The sequence below is a fragment of the Maniola hyperantus genome, chromosome Z (assembly GCF_902806685.2).
Source record: "Maniola hyperantus chromosome Z, iAphHyp1.2, whole genome shotgun sequence".
In the NCBI taxonomy this organism is placed as follows: Eukaryota; Metazoa; Arthropoda; class Insecta; order Lepidoptera; family Nymphalidae; genus Maniola; species Maniola hyperantus.
Window position 1 is genome coordinate 15,820,511 of NC_048564.1, and position 14,515 is coordinate 15,835,025.

General features: G+C 40.0%; 2 protein-coding genes across 2 annotated transcripts in view; one reads left to right on the plus strand and one right to left on the minus strand.

Moving 5' to 3' along the window:
* Positions 1 to 14,515, plus strand: part of Egfr (epidermal growth factor receptor) — a 161,080-nt gene that overhangs the window by 74,610 nt on the left and 71,955 nt on the right. The window lies entirely within an intron of this gene.
* Positions 10,914 to 12,089, minus strand: LOC117995419 (large ribosomal subunit protein P1-like). Its single transcript, XM_034983435.2, is given in 4 exon segments — positions 10,914 to 10,949; positions 11,694 to 11,859; positions 11,861 to 11,988; positions 11,991 to 12,089. Coding segments are annotated over 4 exon segments (429 nt in total).

Sequence of the window (14,515 nt, forward strand, 5' to 3'; positions counted from 1 at the left end):
GCTGTGAAAGTAACTAAAATATACTAGTCTCGCAGTTTCTATGTCTGTCAACTGGCGAATCTTTTTTACCGCATATGCGGCAGAACTAAGTCTGTTCGATAAGTTATTTATATGAGAGCCCCATTGAAGTTTTGCATCTAACGTTATTCCAAGAAAAATAGCGGTATCCACTAAATCTAATTCCTCATTATTAAGTTGCACAGTGGTTTTCACCTGCTTAACATTTGGTAAAGTGAATTTAATACACTTTGTCTTTTTCCCGTTGAGAAGCAGGTTATTAGCTTCGAACCACTGTACTAACTTGGTGAGAGAATTGTTTACTTCATCAAAAGTTGTTAAGTATCGATTGATTTTAAATAAAAGTGATGTATCATCAGCAAACAAGACTATCCCGTAATTGTCCTTAGCGAGGTAAGGAAGGTCATTGATGTAAATAAGGAACAGAAAAGGTCCTAAGATGGAACCTTGTGGCACCCCCATTTTTACAACGGATCCGGGAGATCGCTTTCCATTCACGTCTACCCTTTGTATTCTATCATTTAGGTAAGAACTCATCAATTCCAATGCTGCACCCCTAATTCCATAATGGTGCAATTTCGCGACCAATGTTTCATGATCAACGCAGTCGAAAGCCTTGGATAAATCACATAAAACGCCAAGCGCATCACGTGATTCCTCCCAGGCTTCAAATATATTTAGTATTAACTCAACACCAGCATCGGTTGTTGAGCGACCCCGTGTAAAACCAAACTGTTTGGTGTGAAATAAATCATTAATGTTGAAAAAATTAAGCAGTTGAGTTAAAATTATTTTTTCAAAGATTTTACTAAAAGTGGGTAGTACAGATATCGGTCTGAAGTTAGTGGGGTCACTAGTACTACCTGATTTAAATAATGGAATTATTTTACTATGTTTCATTAAGTCTGGAAACTCACCACAGTCAACACAATTATTGAATATTAATGCTAACTCGGGTGCAACAATATCAATTAATGATTTCACAACGTTAACGGAAATGCCCCACAGATCATTTGTTTTCTTATTATTAATTAATTTAAAAGCTTTGATAACGTCAGAGCAACTTACACTTTTTATGCGGAAAATCAAAGAGTTCCTACGGTTTTTTGAAAACCTAAATCAATGCGGACAAGGTTGCGGGCGGGCAACAACTAATACAGAGCAAAAGCGCGAGCGAAGCGAGCGCGAAATTTTCTGTCTGTCTATCATCTTGTTAGGTACTTTTTCACGGCCAAATGTAGGTAGGTAGGTACTACTCAGTGATAGCTTGGATCTCGGAAGGGATTTTTAATCGTAGTGAATCGTACGTGCGAGCGAAGCGAGCGCAAAATTTATGACATTATTTACAAAAAAGAAAAGATAAATGTCAGAAATATTGTATTACGATATAGATAAATGCCAAAAAATTTGTACTAAAAACTATAAAGTCATCTGTTGTATAAAGAATAGTTCTATTATCTTTAGGGGTCCCCAGATGCAACGAGCGCTTGGATAATAAAAACTTTACTATAAATAATAAACGTAAAGGACCAATCCGACCAATACATTATAGGTATATAATACATATTATTTTTTACTTTTAGAGGTTTTTACTGTCGGGAATTTTTTAAAAAGTGTGAAAAAGAATGAAATATTCTATCATTTGCGTAAAGGCAATAAAGATCGGATATAAGACTATTTAACAATCTCTACGGTCCTTTGTTTGAGATGGCTTTTTTGACCGTTGATTTTATCGAAATAAATATGTTTTTGGGTATTAAAATATCGGTTGGTCTGTTATAGTTTGGTGATCTGGCAGGGACTACTGGGCCCCAATCGATCGTGGGCCCTGGGCAAGTGCCGTGTGATGTTCTTCAATCATTGAAGAACGACACACGAAATGTGACATCTCGATGAAAGGTAGCGGTGGCGCGGTAAAATTCAAATTTTGGATGCGTTTGTTCGCAAGAACATAATGTTTTTGCCATCATACAAAATATTATATTAAATTGATTAAGTATTGAAGGAACTTACATAAAATCTTGGTATATAAAAATATAAAAAACATTATGTTTAACAATTATAATTAGTGGTCCACCTAGGTCCTGGACGCAGCCCAGGGGGGGGTCATGACCCCCGTGACCCCCCCCTTGGATCCGCCCTTGAACGTAGGCATCCGCTAGGAAAGGATTTTAGAAAATTCAACCCCTAAGGGGGTTGCAGGGTTTGGCCATACATAGTCTACCACGCTGGCCATGTGCGGATTGGTAGACTTCATACACTTTTAAGAACATTATGGAGAACTCTCAGGCATGCAGGTTTCCTCACGATGTTTTTCCTTCACCATTAAAGCAAGTGATATTTAATTACTTAACTCCGAAAAGTTGGAGGTGCGTGCCCGGGATCGAATCCCCGCCCTCCGATTAGAAGGCGGACGTCCTAAGTCCCAACCATTAGGCTATCACAGCTTATAATTTGAAAATACGTCCTCAAAACAAGTTACTCGCTCTCAGACTAGTAGGTTTTATTTCTTCTAAACGTGTCGAGGGCTTGCTATAACCCGATTTCAAGATGACGCGTGCGAGATTCGCTGCGCGGGCGCAGGCTTCATTGGCGCGAAGGCTTCGGGCGCTTGTAACACATTTGCCTGTCGTGTCGTGTCGCGTCATAACCTCCACCACTGCTCTGGCGCAATCACTGGCGAGTAGTCGGCGCTACGACAGAACGCGTCACGACACGACACGATATATTCAAATGTGCCGCCATACTTACCGCCGCGCGTCGCTAGTGGTTAATTAAGATTGAGCTAAAAGCTAAAACGAGACAGATGTGAGAGATATAGCTCTGTCTCGTTTAACTCAATCTTAAGTACCTAACGATTAAGTGACTCTGAGTACGGCTGTAAATGTATGAAACTGATAAAATGAAAAAATCTGCGACAGTACATGTATCTTTTAAGGTTGGCTCACAATAATCGATTTTATTTTCAAATGTGATCTGAAACAAAGCCTTACTTTCGAAGGTGTTTTTATTATTAATTCTTATCAAAATAATAAAGTTGATCATCTGAAACACAGAGATTTGAAATATTCAATTAAGACCAAAATTGCCCTTTACATCATTTAATTTAGAATTAGGAGATATCACGAAATTAAAATAATATGAAATATCGTAAAATTAAAACTAACGCGCAATGGGCCGTGAAAAGCTAGCAGACAGACATACATACTATCGCATTTATAATATTAGTATGGAAGTATGGGTTATTAATCACTCCTCACTGACACCACATTTAGTATCTACATTGCACCCATGCGAAGCCGGGGCGGGTCGCTAGTTTATAATAATAACAACTATTTTTTTTTTCCAAGAACAATAATAGATCTACCACCTACACATTATATTTTTAGACCTACCGAATACTATTTCCCTGTGGTAAACCTATAATTTCCCTAGTCGTATTGCGTCCATTTTGTATTGAGCTCTATGTGTTTTGTAACTAGGCTATTTAGTACGGTGGAGTGAAACAAAGTGGGTCTTATTAAACTGGTAGTTATGACCACACAGGGTCATGTCGTGATGGTTGTATACTATTATCTATATTGCAACTGACTCGTTGTTCTAGTCACTAGTGTATAGCATGTTTGATTGGGTTCGATTCCCGGGTCGGGCCAAAAATAGTTAGGGGCCCGTACCTCAAAAAGAAAAAAGGAACCCTTATGGAAACACTTCGTTGTCTGTCTGTGTAGGTAGGTCTTATTGCAGACATAAGGGGAAAAATCTGAAAACTCGACAATTGAAAATACTATAGTAATTATTAGTTCATGACCCCAATTTAATTTTTTTGTGTGATATAACCCTAAATTCACGGTTTTCAGATTTTTCACCTTATTTCTGCTAAAAGACCTACCTACCTGCCAAATTTCATGATCCTAAGTCAACGGGAAGTACCCTGTAGGTTTCTTGACAGACCGACAGACAGACAACAAAGTGATCCTATAAGGGTTCCGTTTTTCCTTTTGAGGTACTACTATAGCGACTATAGCGTCAAATATGTAACATTTGACGCCTACCAGTGTAGATGAAGCCTCGACGTTTTGTTACAAGTTTCCTGACTGTCGTGAACTGTAACAGCGCGAGCGGTGTAAACTGTAGAGCCTTGAGTAATTGGGTTATCATATCCGACCGGCCACCTGAGAGCGGCTTATCGTATGCTCATATTTACTGCGGTCAACAAAAATACATATAATATATAAGGAAATAATAATATATAAGGAATAATATAAAAGGAAAAGCTGACTGACTGACTGATCTATCAACGCACAGCTCAAACTACTGGACGGACCGGGCTTTTGGCATGCAGATAGCTATTATGACGTAGATATTTGCTAAAAAAGGATTTTTGAAAATTCAACCCCTAAGGGGGTGAAATAGGAGATTGAAATTTGTGTAGTCCACGCGGACGAAGTCGCGAGCATGAGCTAGTTTATAATATTAGTATAGGATAACCTTTCATACGTATTTATGATTTCTTTCGTTGTTTTGTCCCTTTCGGGTATACGCTTCTGACACTTGATCCTTAAGGTTCGTACGCACCTGAGCGGCGCGGCGCGGCGCTTCAGCGAGCTGCACGTCGCGGCACAGAGCGTCAAAATATCATTTCTATCATTTTGTATGGCGCATATCGCACTAGAGCGGCGCTGCACAGCGCTTCACCGCGCGTTGCCGCGCGGCATGGCTGGAGAGAATATTTTGAAGCGCAGCGAAGCGACGCGCAGTGCAGTGACGCTAGTGCGACATACCCAGCGGCGCGGCACGGCGCTTCGCGCTCGTACGCGAACGGGTATAAAAGTGACGTGCAAGTGACGCGAGGTGCCGCGTACTGAAGTTGTAGTGCGGTAGGCACCGTCGAGCGGCCTGAGGTGACGCGTTCTGCAGTCGGACTGAAGCGCCGCGCCGCGCCGCTCAGGTGCGTACGAACCTTTAGTCTGAGAAACATTACGTTGAAATGATTTGGTCTGCGGTGAGCTCGTGTCGATTTGTATTCGTTTGGACACGACGCGCTACAAATTGGTAAGGGCAGAACATGGGTCCCGCTCACGCACGATCTTTCTTTTTGTCCCTTTTGGTTATCGAATAGCTCGTTATTACCGGCCTCGGGCCTGCGTGAAGGTCGATGCGACCTAGGGCTGCCAATGTGGGAAAAAAAGTAAAACAAATAAACTACCCATCTAAGAAAGCTCAGAATCACTCAGCGGGCGATGGAGAGAGCTATGCTTGGGGTTTCTCTACGTGATCAACGCAGAAATGAAGAGATCCGTAGGAGAACTAGAGTAACCGACATAGCTCAACGGGTTGCGAAGCTGAAGTGGCAATGGGCAGGGCACATATAGTTCGTAAAACCGATAGACGTTGGGGTGCTACAATGGCGACTTCGTACCGGAAGACGCAGTGTTGGAAGACCCCCACTAGGTGGACGGACGACATCAGACGAGTCGCAGGGAGCCGCTGGATTCAGAAGGCGCAAGACCGTGGCGTGTGGAAACTGGAAGTCTCTACAAGAGACTTTTATTTTTTATTTATTTATTTATAAAGTCCCCTCTTTACCGCAACTTTTCTTGGATGACCCATTTGCCATTACCATCATTAAACAATAATTAAATAAGGATTCATTCTTTAAGACTTCTTTAAGAGTGTGGTATATAGTATATACCATTATCCTGACAAAACGTCACATAGGTGTAAGTGACAGAGACAACGCTCTACAAAGCCGAAATTTCGTTCTAAAGGTCGATGTACAATATTTCTTGCCGGCTACTGTATGATTATGTATAGTCCGCGACACGTTGAGATGGCAATCGGGGCAAGAGGTGGGGGGACGCCCCGCACACCCGCACGTCACCCACGCTCGTCCGCACGTGGTTGTACGGGGCGTTCCCTCCCCGATTGCCATTTCAAACTGTCATGTACTTAGGTATGTTAATGTATGATTCTCCTAAGGGCATTTGTGCACTCATACGTGAAATCACGAATCAAAAATACGAATCGAATGAGTACATATTTGTATGACGGCCATCATCAAAAATCACGGTATCCGTATACCTACTAACCGAATACGGATGAGTGCACAAGCGCCCTAAGAGTTTCCCTATAAACGCGAAATGCGCATCTTTTAAATCACATCTCGTGTTCTGCTAGTGGGTAGGATATACAAATAGAAAATTACCTAAGGTTTTATCTCATCATTCAGCGCTTATATGGCGGCTGTCGGCCAGTGTCGGCTAATGTCGTATAAAGGTACACACGTACACAATGTTGTTCGCTCTACAGAGTTGGGCCGCGCTCAGGTGTTTCGTTGGTGGGGCAGTGTGGCTAATTCCTTTGTACACAATCTCTAAACTAAACTAAAATATCACGTCTAAATCTATTGCTATCCCTTTCATAATGTTGCTTGCGGAAAAGGAAAGCACTAGATTTAGACCTGTTAATTTAGTTTAGTTTAGAGATTGTGTACTAGAGAATCGGCCTCATTGTCAATCGTAAAATTTGACATTCGCAAAACATCCGCCAAACTTTCGTGTTGAGGCGGCAACTTCGTAGGAGAACCAGAGTAACCGATATGCTCAATGGGTTGCGAAGTGGCAATGGGCAGGGCACATAGTTCAACAAACCGATAGACATCGGGCCACTAGACCCCCACTAGATAGACAGACGACATCGTCGAGTCGCAGGGAGCCGCTGGATCCAGGCGGTGCAAGCGTTGCGCGTGGGAGTCCCAACCAAGACTCACAAGAGACTTGGGCGAATTTGGAACCCTCGTAGCTTTAGTTTTAAGTTTGCGTAATAATTATCACCTCTTATATCTTACAAGTAATGTTACGTAACATTAAGTGTTTTATTATTTATTGTTATTTTTTGTTAATTTTGACGTTGAATTTTAACTGAAATTTATGACTTACTATTTGATAATTTAATTACTATTTTTTATTCTAAATAATATCTGTCCCGGCTGTACTCACGTGTGTAGTCGACGTTAGCCCGACTAGTTTCGAACCCATACGGGGTCCTTTTTCAAGGGAGTCCGTTCGCGCACGCGCCGCGGTTTTGACTGATTACTACCTGAGTACTATTTTTTACAATAATTACTTAAGTTTGTAAACAGATTTATTCTATTTTTATGTTATTATTTTATTATTGTAAACTATTTTTATTTTATTTTTGTGATTTTACTTTTGTAATGACATTCAAAAAGTGTACTCCGTATGTACTTACTTTGAATAAAATATTTGATTATGATTTTTTTTTTTACAAATCCAACAACAATACTGACAAGCAAAAAGAGTAATTTATTACCTATTGGAATAAATTATTCGAATTTTGTTTTTTTTAAATTTTGATACCTATGTCCAGCTGTGGACGTTTATCGGTTGATAATGATGATGATGTTGGAGCTCGCATGTGCGTACCCGGCTTAACACCAGCGATGGCGCCAGCGGCCATGCCGCAGTAACCAGTCCTGCAATTGCGGTTTTAAATAATTTCACATTGTAACTACATATAAGGCGTATTGCACAATCATCGCAACCTAAATAATAGCGTAATATTTTTATCGGTGTTTTTCCAAATCGGTTTTTTGAAGGTCCAGGTATATGTACAAACCGATTTCAATCTATGTACTTATAGTCCGTGTAAAATGACTTTTCACGCGCCATTTTAACTCTATGGGTCACCTGTCCAGTGGCGTGCACAGGTTTTGAAGTCAGGGTAGGCATTAGTTAGGTCATAATGTAAAATTTGCATTGAGCTATTACAACTGGGGTAAGCAGTGCATTTATGCCTCTATGACCTGCACGCCACTGCACCTGTCATATCAAAAGTCGGTTCACCTTTAAAATTAAGGACTAAAAATAGTAGTACTTTTGACATTTGACACAAAAAGTTAAAATGACGCGTGAGAAGTCATTTTGTATGCATAATACCTACATTGTTTGTAATACCTACTAAGGATCTACCTAGAAGGCACTAGAAGAAGAAGAAGAAGAAGAAGCACTCGGGAGTAGCGATCTTCGAATAGATACAAGAAGTGATCTAGGCTACATTGGATTTTTAAAGACCTCATTCCATGCGGATGAAGTCACAAGCAAAAACTAACTTATTAATAAAAAAATCTACAATCAGACAAGTCGCGGTCGCATCACAATCATAATATTATGATTATGAAAAAGTTCCGCTTCAAGAAACATACACACGTACGCGCGCGTTCAGTGCCAGTCCAAGCCATGATTAATTATTATACCGGCTAGCATTGAAAAGGGCACGCAGCACGCCATGCGGCAACAACAAAACAACTTTAAGCCAGCGGGGTCCTCATGGATTTATAGGGTCACCATGTATTATAGAATTTTGGGGATCAAACAAATTAATAATAAAAAAATACTTATCTTTGTTTGCTTGTATGGCCCTTGTGCGCTCCTATGCCTTTCCTCCGATAAAGCTCGTTTACTCCCTAGACCAGCCATGTCAAATTCAAAATCACTGGTGGACCAAAAGCATGAAGACGGTAGACTAGATGGTCCACAGAAACAAACTACTGAAAATCTCAACGAAATAAAGTACCTACTACTATAGGAAAATATATTTATTAAATCTAAATATATAAAAGGAAAAGGTGACTGACTGACGGACTGACTGACTGACTGACTGATCTATCAAAGCACAGCTCAAATTTCAGCCCGATCCGTCCAGTAGTTTGAGCTGTGCGTTGATAGATCAGTCAGTCAGTCAGCTTTTCCTTTTATATATTTAGATAAAAAGTAATGAAAACTTTCAAGGGCATAACTTTCAATTTAAATTTCTATTGACTTTCTTATTTTGACTATGGGCGCAGTAATCATTACCCTAATTATAAATGCGAAAGTGTGTTTGTTTGTTGGTTTATTGGTTTGTTGGTTTGTCCTTCAATCACGTCGCAACGGAGCAACGGATTGACCTGATTTTTTGCATGTTTATGGGCAGATATTACATCTACCGAGCAGTGGCGTGCACAAGGTTAGAAGCCAGGGTACGCATTAGTTAGGTAGGAACCTGTTTACTGGCAGGTCATAATGAAAAATATGAATTGAGCTATTACAACTGGGGTAAGCAGTGCATTTATGCCTCTATGACCTGCACGCCACTGCTACCGAGTACAGTGGCGAGTCAGTGTCCTCGGCCGAGTACTCCTGTCTCGGCCGAGTGACATTTTACTGTCTCGCTTCACTACTCGGTAGGTGTAATCTGCCCATTAAAGTCAAAGACCTGGCGAGTGACGCAGGCTACTTTTTATCGCGGAAACCCAAAGAGTTCCCACGGGATTGTTAAAAACCTAAATCCACGCGGACGAAGTCGCGGGCATCAGCTAGTAAAATTATAAAGTCTAAATGAGCGTCTCAGTTGCATCGCACTTTATGGTGCCATTAGAGCTAGTTTTAGGAGCAGATAACAGATAGGGCGGTCGTGAGCTCGCGGCGCATCGTGCCAGCCCTATCACAGCATCTTTTCGCTCACCATTGCTCTCTCTACACACCGAGATGACCTCCCGTCGCAATGGTTAGCGCTGTGGCCTTATACTGGGACTCCCGGTTTCGATCCCGGGCACGCACTCTAACTTTTCGGAGTTATGTGTATTTTAAGAAATTGATTAATATAAGTTGTTTTAACGTGAAGGAAAACATGATAAAAAAGCTCTATGTCTGAGAGTTATTCGTAATATTTTCAAAGGGATTTGAAATCTGCTAATTCGCACTTGGTCAGGGTGTTGGACTATGGCCTAAGCCCTTTCCTCATTCTAAAAGAAGAACAGTGCTCAGTAGTGAGCCAGCGATAAGTTAAGATAACAATATTGTATAAGTAAGTAGTAGTAGTAATATTGTAAATTGATCTCTTGAAAAGAGCAACCACCGAGTTTCTTGCTGGTTCTTTTCGGTAGGAATGGCATTCCGAACCAGTGGTAAATTAAACTAGTTGACGATTCAAAAGCACTTGTAAAAGTTTACTTATATATTCTATTCTATTCTATTCTATAACGATGCTGAACACACTTCTTCCATAGTTGGGTAAAAATATGAACGATATTATGACCAGTTCGGTGATAGACGGCAATTACCATAAGGCCGTTAAACTCCAAGGAATGTTGTTAGTTAATTTTTCAAATTCATATCGTTTTCATGAGGTATTTTTTAATGTTCACGTGCGATTCGGCACGGGCCCGGTCGTTTCCATCGAAATCGGCAATTTAGTGCACGCAATTCTCTTAACATGCCCCTTAACATGTACAACGCTCTTGAAATACATTGGGTTGTTCGCATATCTGCATATAAGATCCGCAACTATCGCACAAGCAATGAAAAAATGGTAAAAATGGTACAGATTTAGCAGAAATTTTTAGAAAGAATGTTAGATGTTTTAGCAGATGATCAAGCCATTAACTATTTTTAATTTATTAACACTCATGTAATTTTGGCAACACTAATTAATGTAATGCCAACTTGCAACTTCTTTTTTCGATACTCTGTTGCCAACAAAATTGTATCGCGATATTGCAATACAAATTTACGAAATATACGTCCACTTCGGCTATTGTGCACAATAACTTCAAAAACAAAAACATCTAAAGAAATCAATTATTTCTTTAAAATATTTGAGTCAACATAACCTCACTTCACGTTGTTTGTCAAGATCTCACGTACAAAATACATATTGACAGTCAAAAAAGTGGCCACGGCAATGAGGACAGAAAATAATCAATTTGTCACGTTTTAATAAGAGCTTAAATGCATTTAACTATCTCGCTCTCATAGTAAGAGTACTCATACTTCGACAGGTATTTATTCTGAGACTACCGCAGTAGTTTGATAGCTACAGTGTGACGATCGCAATCACCTCTGATTGGTCGATACAGGACTCATTATTTGCTAAAATGCATTGTTGCAGTAATTAAAAATACTATAAATTCAGGCAATTGCAGCAATTGAGATTATAATAATGAGTGATGCAGCTTTTTCGGAATTGACCTGCACAAGACTACAGAATTACAGATGTGCGATCGTCTTTTACAAATCTTTCACAAGAATTTACGAATAAATTTTTATTTCCACACGTATTATAATTTTATTTTATTGATATGGTATGTGATTGAAGTGTTTTAACTGCATAAATATAATGTTATATAGTTACCTACATACTCTTTCAGCATTAACCTACTGGTTAATTGCGGAAAATCGGATGCGGATTATGTAGTATATTATAGAGATATATATATTTATATTTTAAATATTTATTTATTTTAAATTGTTGTAATACCTAGCTGTAAATTATTAACTATTCATATCTTACGTTTGGGAAGGCACTGGCCCCTAAGACACGGGATTTCCTAGTTTAGGGGTCAGTATTCCAGAGAGTTGATTATTGTACTGAGTTGTTTAAATAAATAAATATTATATATTATATATTATATATATTTGTGTATTATTAGTATGTACTGTGTATGTAGTTCTAATTTATAATAATATAATATACCTAGGGCCGTTTTCGGCTGCCGCACCAACCCGTGCTTTCGTGATTCCTTTCGTCAAAGGTTGCCTGGAAGAGATCGCTTTAGCGATAAGGCCGCCTTTGCATGCTACGGCTATTAGATTAAGATCCCTGTATGTTTTTACTATGTTTATTTGTGTTGTTGTTGTGTGCAATAAAGTATAAATAAATAAACCTTTTTTGTCGAAAAGACCGTAACCCATGTCATCATCAGATTCTTCAGGTTCTTCTCTTTTCTTTTCCTCCTTGGCTGCTTCAGTGGCGGGAGCAGCCGCCGAGGCAGCGGCGGCGGGAGGCGGGTGCTGCTCTTACACCAGAGGCAATGTTCGTGATCGGATCTTGAAGGTTGTCGCCTTCCAGCGCCTTAGCAAACAGACCATGCCAGTTGAGCTCCACGTCCGCATTTGCGGCCTACAAGAGAAATAGAGAGAGGTAGAGATCTTCTCACCAGTGACGGCAATATCATCATCAACGAGGATGAGAGCCAAGTAAACATAAGCTAATTCAGCCTTTGATGTCATTTTTAAGGTTCCGTACCTCAAAAGGAAAAACGAAACCCTTATAGGATCACTTTGTTGTCTGTCTGTCTGTCAAGAAACCTACAGGGTATTTCCCGTTGACCTAAAATCATGAAATTTGGCAGGCAGGTAGGTCTTATAGCAGATATGAGGCGAAAAATCTGAAAACGGTGAATTTGTGGTTACATCACAAGAAAAAAATTAAAATGTGTTCATGAACAAATATTGCTATTTTCGACTTTCAAAGTAAGATTGATATACCAAGTGGGGTATCATAATTATGAAATGGCTTTGGCCTGGCCTGTACATTCTAAAACAGATTTCTATTTATTTTTAGGCATAACAGTTTTTGATTTATCGAACAAAATGTCGAAAAAATACTGTAGTACGGAACCCTCGGTGCGCGAGTCTGACTCTGTCTGTCTGAGTCTGACTCGCACTTGGCCAGTTTTTTTTAACCATCAAAATAATACCTTGGCAACATTAAACATTTACACGAATTTTGGACAAGTGTCAAAGTAGACGCCATAAAGAGTAAACGACATGGAAAATTATCGTTAAACCAGTAAAATAATGGAACAAGAAATGTTTAGATGGAGAATAAAGCTTGTATAGATGGAGAGATTAAAACGCAGGTTTTTATTATAATAAAACGCCTGTGAAAGTTAAAGTACTTCACATACACAAGCCCTTTTTACTTATATACAGCTGTGATAGCCTAGTGGTTAGGACGTCCGCCCTCTATTCGGAGGTCGGGGGTTCGATCCCGGGCACGCACCTCTAACTTTTCGGAGTTATGTGCGTTTTAATTAATTAAATATCACTGCTTCAACGGTGAAGGAAAACATCGTGAGGAAACCTGCATGGCTGAGAGTTCTCCATAATGTTCTCAAAGGTGTGTGAAGTCTACCAATCCACACATGGCCAGCTCGGCTATGGCCAAAACCCTTCTCACTCTGGGAGGAGACCCGTGCTCTGTAGTGAGCCGGTGATAAGTTGATCATGATGATGATGAAGTACTTACAGTAAGTGGCCAAAAGAGATGTACATCGGTCTTTAAAATGACATTTCGGCTTTGAAAAGCGTTGTCTCCGTCACTCATATGACGTTTTGTCAACTCGGTCTCAACGACAGAGATGTCGTTCCCCCCGAAACCCCGACCGACCGACAGACTAAATTATATCTTTTGCTAAAGATTGATGTAAATTACTTTCGGCTGCTTACTGTACCTTCTTATTTTGTGCTGTAAAGATCCAAACGCTTTTGAGCTGCGCCTTGCTCCATACAAACTTATATTTAAACTACTAGATGTGCCCCATATAGTTAAAATGGTAAAATAGCATATAGTTAGCGCGCATTGAGAATAAAATCGTGATACGAGTGAAAACCCCAACTCCAGAACTGTAAACGCGCGTAAAACGCCTCATCTGAACCAGCCCTTAGCGACAAGTAGTACTACGTTCGTTCCGCGAAGTTATGCCATCGTAAGTTAAAACAGTTTATGCCATGGCCCATGATTCCTGGTAGGTAAAGCAGGAATGTAGAGAAACCAGATGTAGCTTGCTCTAACTTAAGAGTGAACTAGGTGAGGGAACTCTTGGTTTGAACCTGAATCTACGATAATACGTCAAACTAGCTTATGCTCGCGACTTCGTCCGCGTGGACTACACAAATTTCAAACCCCTGTTTTACCCCTTTAGGGATTGAATTTTCAAAAATTCTTTCTTGGCAGATTTCTACGTCATAATAACTATCTGCGTGGCTTTCAGCTCGATACGATGGTACCTTTAGGTAGGCTAAGTCTTCTTCTTCTAAATATATAAAATGAAAACGTGACTGACTGACTGACTGACTGATCTATCAAGGCACCCCTCAAACTACTGGACGGATCGGGCTGAAATTTGGTATGAAGATAGCTATTATGACGTAGACATCCGCTAAGAAAGGATTTTTGAAAATTCAACCCCTATCGGTGTAAAATAGTGGTTCGAAATTTGTGTAGTCCACGAGGCGGGCATAAGCTAGTACTTACTATGAATAGTAGTAGAATTCACGATTCAAGACATCTAAGCTAACCAGTGCCTATACCAATTTATGTCTAATATACTTCGTGCCGTGGAATGCTTTACGTAACCGCCAGCCGGTTATTAGCTCCTAGTACCTTGTATACCTAATCTAGACTCTAGACAACCTAATGGCCTAAAATATCTACTTAGTACCTAGTTACAAGAAATACTTACTTGTTTTGATTCATACGATGTTTCTAGAATCCTTAGCTTCTTCTAAATAATATATACAACAAAAAGGTGACTGACTGACTGACTGAATGATTGACTGACTGACTGACTGACTGACTGACTGACTGACTGACTGACTGATCTATCAACGCACAGCTCAAACTACTGGACGTATCGGGCTGAAATTTAAGT